Source organism: Gnatocerus cornutus, unplaced genomic scaffold (genome assembly GCF_029298725.1).
Source record: "Gnatocerus cornutus isolate USDA-ARS CGAHR unplaced genomic scaffold, icGnaCorn1.1 ctg00000201.1, whole genome shotgun sequence".
NCBI classification, from domain to species: domain Eukaryota; kingdom Metazoa; phylum Arthropoda; class Insecta; order Coleoptera; family Tenebrionidae; genus Gnatocerus; species Gnatocerus cornutus.
Window position 1 is genome coordinate 54,256 of NW_028275528.1, and position 5,384 is coordinate 59,639.

At 37.2% G+C, this 5,384-nt stretch overlaps 1 protein-coding gene across 1 annotated transcript; it reads right to left on the minus strand.

Moving 5' to 3' along the window:
- Nucleotides 1-1,653: 1,653 nt before the first annotated feature.
- Nucleotides 1,654-2,657, minus strand: LOC148165811 (uncharacterized). Its single transcript, XM_088049659.1, has 4 exons — nt 2,396-2,657; nt 2,144-2,342; nt 1,795-2,099; nt 1,654-1,743 (listed from the first exon to the last, which is right to left on the minus strand). Exons 2-3 carry the CDS (start codon nt 2,273-2,275, stop codon nt 1,830-1,832), a joined length of 402 nt encoding a protein of 133 aa, XP_087905785.1. The 5' UTR covers nt 2,276-2,342; nt 2,396-2,657; the 3' UTR covers nt 1,654-1,743; nt 1,795-1,829.
- Nucleotides 2,658-5,384: the final 2,727 nt, after the last annotated feature.

The window sequence follows — 5,384 nt, forward strand, 5'->3', positions numbered from 1 at the left end:
GAAACCTGTTTAGTTTTCAACCAATCACACACAGCCCAAATAAGAACCGGCAAATTTAAAGAAATTTATTAATAACACAAACATTAACATGAATAAATTAATGAGTACAAAGTTTCTACTTAAAAACTACAACAGGACTTAGAAAGACGTTGAAAACCGCCTCGACTACACTCCTTACATTAAATCTCGCTTCTTTCGGTCTTTTGACCGTCGTTAAATTGTTGTTACTACAAGCGAGACAGCCGATTTCGTCTAACCCGACTTGTACCTTGAACCCCCCACCTCGTTGTTGAAAAGTGTCCCCCCTTAAAATCCCCGCTTGCACTTTCGTGGTGATTTCGAACGTGTACAAGTTGTACCTCTTGTCGATTTGATCGCGCTGTAAAACGAGCTGCACTCTTCGCGGACTGCTTGCGTGATCGAAGATGGTGCGAAAACTGTTCGAAACCGAGCGGATTTTAACATCGTTTTTCAGTTTTCTGGGTTGATTTCAGGAGGATTAGAACCGAGAAGACGACTTGGATGAAAGCCGTGAATTTCTTGTACCGTGTTTGGGCGGTGAGGACCACGAAGAGGCAGAGAGACTGAAGATGAGGCCGGTGAAAACGAAGAAGGGCTAAGCTTCCGCGGAGTCAACGTCACGTGCATCGGAAGTCGTGGAACTCTCGCTTCACCTGCAACATTTGGAACGTGACAACTTGTCACTAGCATCAGCACCACCAGCAGCTGCGTTTCTGACTTCGCCAAAAAGAAAAAGGCTAGGAACCATACCAACTTCAAGTACAAGATCTTAAGGGCTAGATGTGGGTGGAGAATCGACCTCTGGACGGACCAAAGGGATGTGATCCAAAGCCTTCAGATCAGGATGGGATTAACAATGGGTAAATGTCCGTGGGAATAATCCACCGTGGCCGATGGGTAAAATGATGTATAATAACGCAAGTTTACACCAAAAAACAAGCGAGATATCGATATGAGAAGTTTGGCATTGTTTTTTTAATCATGAATTTTCGCGAAAATTTGTTTCATAAAAATATTATAATCTTCTATAACTAGACATTTAACAATCGTAGATAATATATATTAAAGAGCCACTTTGGGGTGATAAAAAATGACATAATAATTAAGTAGAAGCGAAAATTGCAAACGATTTGAGCACTTGTTTAGAAATGATAAGACAACAACGCTCGAATTCTGTTTTCGTGTTTGACGATCATCGCCTTCAACTTTCTTATTTCGTCGGCGAATTCTGGCAACGTTTTCTCCTAAATCAACAAAATTAGTTTAAGAAAAACCACAAACCTAAACTTGTGTTTGGTTTTGAGTCTTCCCCGATTTCGAAGAGCTTCGACACAGAAATGATCGCTTTCGATTCCATCCTTGAGCGAAATCAACAGACTCTTCAGTCGACAGCGCGCGCGCGCGCGCGCCGCACTGTCACCCAAAGTATCTGGATAGTCCGGTCAGTCCGGAGTTGTTTAGCCTCTAAAACCTCGAGATTTCGCATCCTCTCTTCGGCATCAGTCCTATGCCTGAGTTGAGTGTTGATGTAATATCACGCCTTCCACCATCTTCCTTCCTGCAAGAAGTGTAAAAAAGTTTCATCAAGAACATGTTTGTTTATCTCACCTGAAAAACTCTTCTTACTCTGTGCAGTCAATTGCTGTTTCTTCACGGCAAAGCTTTTAATTGCGCCTGCTTCTTGACCAACAGGAAAGACAACAAAGTTGTGTTAAGCTGCAACTAAGAGATTAAGGTGAGACCATGAATGGAGAGAAAAGAAAACAAACAAACCTTCCATCCTTCCTGAACAAACAGATCTCGCGTTTTCAAGAAACCAATAAATGATGTTTCCTTGACTTCACAAAATAGCTCACAAGACACCAGATGACCTTCAGAGCCTTTGTAGTACATATTTTCTTTCTTGACAACTGCATCTCGATGATGCTCTGTTTCCGTTGGTTGAGTTCCTTTGGCTCTTCTCTAGAGGAGAATACTCGTTTTCTGCTCGTAGACTCAACATTGCAAACTTCGTGCTCCCGCAATGCAATCAGCAACACTTGAAACATCTCCCAGTCACTGAACGACATCTTCAACCACTGGAAAAAGAACATTTGACTTTGAATTTAACCTTTTTCATCACCTTTTTCGTGATGTTATGCTCCTTGATCAATTCACTGTTCTCTGGGAGCACTGAATGGGTGGTTTCTTCAATTCTGTGCAATAACATGCAGAGTCCTTTAGCGTTGAGCGACGACAACCGCCTTTTCGACATCTTAGGCTATGGGTATCATCCATCGATTCAGTCTCTTAATAATAAACTCTGGTAATGAAGTTGGAACCTGAAATACCACGAAACATTTCAAGGCTGGAATTCAAACAGTTTTCAGCTTACCTGCGTTTAAAAATTTCAATAAGACCCATCAATTTGTTGCAAATCAACTCCAACTAAAAATAGCTTCAAATGAACTTCTTAACTTGTGTAATTTCTTTGCTACCATGCCCAGAAGAACGAGAAAGTAAACAGTAAAGAATTTTGGTAGTCTCTTGTGCAAGCAGGATCGTTGTTAATCATTTGTTGTACTCTGAAAATAAGTTTAGTAAATCATGAACATAACCTCAATGTGTGCTGTCAAAATATTCAAGTTAAGACATACGTTAAGATAGAGACACAATACCATTTTTAAATAATTAATAGAATCGTAACCAAGTCGTGAATGTTAAATCAGACTTCAGATTCTTACTTCTGAGGACAAAATTAATAAAAAGAGGATTTTCTTGCTTTAATTTTCATCGAAAAACTGCAAACCAAATAAAAGTTTGAAAAATTAATAAAACATTAACGGAGCGTCGGATCGAAAAATCTTTGACGGATTCTTGTTCCTGAGGTCCAAATTGATGGAAAAAGTCGGTTTCAAAGAGATTTTATTTTTTGTCGAAATCGCCAAAAATCCATGATGTTTAGTCTTTGAACTTTTTTTGGCGAAAAACGCGAAAGTTCGCAGATCGACACGAAACTATGCACATGGCATAATTTGACATTTCCACATCCATTTTTGGTCTCCGTTCCTCGCTATCTGCAAGATTTTTTGAGAAAATGCAAATTAAAAATTTTAAAATTCAATTTCCCGCGTCAAGCAATCTGTCAACGAAGCATAGAAGCTAGGACATGCGTCAACAGTCTTTAGTCCATAAATAATATTAAATAAAATATTAACAAAGTCGTAAATCTTAAATCAAAGTTCAGATTCGTTTTTCTGAGGTTAAAATTAACAAGTTAAGTAGTTTATTGTATTTATTTACACCGAAAAGTGAGAGAAGTTTTTCCATAAAAGCCACCTAGCGGAATAACGCCAAAGTTGATAGTTCACGCCTCCTCTCACCAGAGGGCTAAACTTTTGTTTTTAAAACTTACAATTTTTGAATCAAAACCATTTGCAGGAATAAGGAAGAATGATAAAAAACAATACCCTCAAATTAAACTAAAGGAGTATTAATAAAATAAAAAAACACAAACTCGACACTCTCCCTCCTTCTTGCAAAAAGTGTGAAAAAGTTTCATTAGGAACATGTTTGTTGGCTTACCTAAAAAAGACGAGGGAAACAATCTGAAATGGACGAAACTATCCATTCTTAATTAATGGTAATTGATTATTGCTCTAATTCCAACTGATCCAAGAGCCAAGAGCCAAGGTTAGTCCTTCGCAAGTGGCGCTTCCTCAAAAATATCTCATTTAACGACTTCTTCAATTCTTGTAGATCATTGTTGTTTTTATATGCTGATGTAACCGCAGCCAGCTTGTCGGACATTTCAGTGCTCATTTCTTTTTCCGACTAAAACAAACCAAATAGTTTTAGGTGTTCATCTTCCTCTGATACTACAAAAGCCATGACATCATAAAGACACTAAATTTAAATCCCAAATTTGCAATCTGCGTAAAATTCTGCGTTCACTGATGTATAATAACTCAAGTTTAGTCTAAAAAATAAGCGAGATATCGATATGAGAAGTTTGGCCATAGTTTTAGTCATGAATTTTCGCGAAAATTTGCAAATTTCGACTATTGGAAAATCTAAAAACGATTTCTTATGTAAAAAATCGCGAGAAAAACGATGCCGCAAACCGCATTCCAATATCTGAAATAGTTTTCGAGATATCGAGCATGAATTGTTTGGAACCTTCAAAAATTTGGCCATCTGGCGACAACCCAAAAATTCAAACGGCCATAACTCAGTTATTTGTTGTCGGATCTGAATTTAAATTCCAGATTTGGATTCAGCGTGAGATTCTGCGTAAAATGAGTCAAAATTTATTGAGTTTACCTACGAAATAAAGAAAGCATTGACCAAAAACTGTTTGGAAGTGGTCATTTTGGGGTGATTTTCAATCAATGTTTTCAAAATGAAAATGACGTTTAATAGCATTGAATTATATATCAGTCGAAAGAGGAGCTCAAAATCTATCTACTGGCCCAATTTGAGATCGATCAAACAAACGGTTTAGGAGTTATGCCCAAAAATAAAAAAAAATAAAAATTTTCATCGTTTGAGTCGCAATTTTTTTTCGCGAAAAATCGACTATCGAATTTTGGGCTTTTAAGCACTTTTTCTAACGTAAAATGAGCCGAGAAAAACGATGGCGCAAACCGCATCTCAATATCTCTAATAGTTTCCGAGATATTTAACTTTGAAAATTGGGAAAAATGAGAAAAAATGAAAATCAACTATCCGAAATTTTGATCGGCCATAACTCAGTTATTTGTTGTCGGATCTGAATTTAAATCCCAGATTTGGAATCTGCGTAAAATTCTGCGTTCACTGATGTATAATAACTCGAGTTTACTCTAAAAAATAAGCGAGATATCGATATGAGAAGTTTGGCCATAATTTTAGTCATGAATTTTTGCGAAAATTTGCAAATTTCGACTTTTGGAAAATCTAAAAACGATTTCTTATGTAAAAAATCGCGAGAAAAACGATGCCGCAAACCGCATTCGAATATCTCAACTAGTTTTCGAGATATCGAGCATGAATTGTTTGGAACCTTCAAAAATTTGGCCATCTGGCGACAACCCAAAAATTCAAACGGCCATAACTCAGTTATTTGTTGTCGGATCTGAATTTAAATTCCAGATTCGGATTCAGCGTGAGATTCTGCGTAAAATGAGTCAAAATTTATTGAGTTTACCTACGAAATAAAGAAAGCATTGACCAAAAACTGTTTGGAAGTGGTCATTTTGGGGTGATTTTCAATCAATGTTTTCAAAATGAAAATGACGTTTAATAGCATTGAATTATATATCAGTCGAAAGAGGAGCTCAAAATCTATCTACTGGCCCAATTTGAGATCGATCAAACAAACGGTTTAGGAGTTATGCCCAAAA

Bases quoted from the DNA above. Each gene is read 5' to 3' on its own strand.
- LOC148165811 (XM_088049659.1), bottom strand. From the start codon at position 2,275: ATGTCGAAAAGGCGGTTGTCGTCGCTCAACGCTAAAGGACTCTGCATG. The intron at 2,100-2,143 runs GTGATGAAAAAG...TTCTTTTTCCAG, and splicing joins AGCATAACATCACGAAAAAG to TGGTTGAAGATGTCGTTCAG.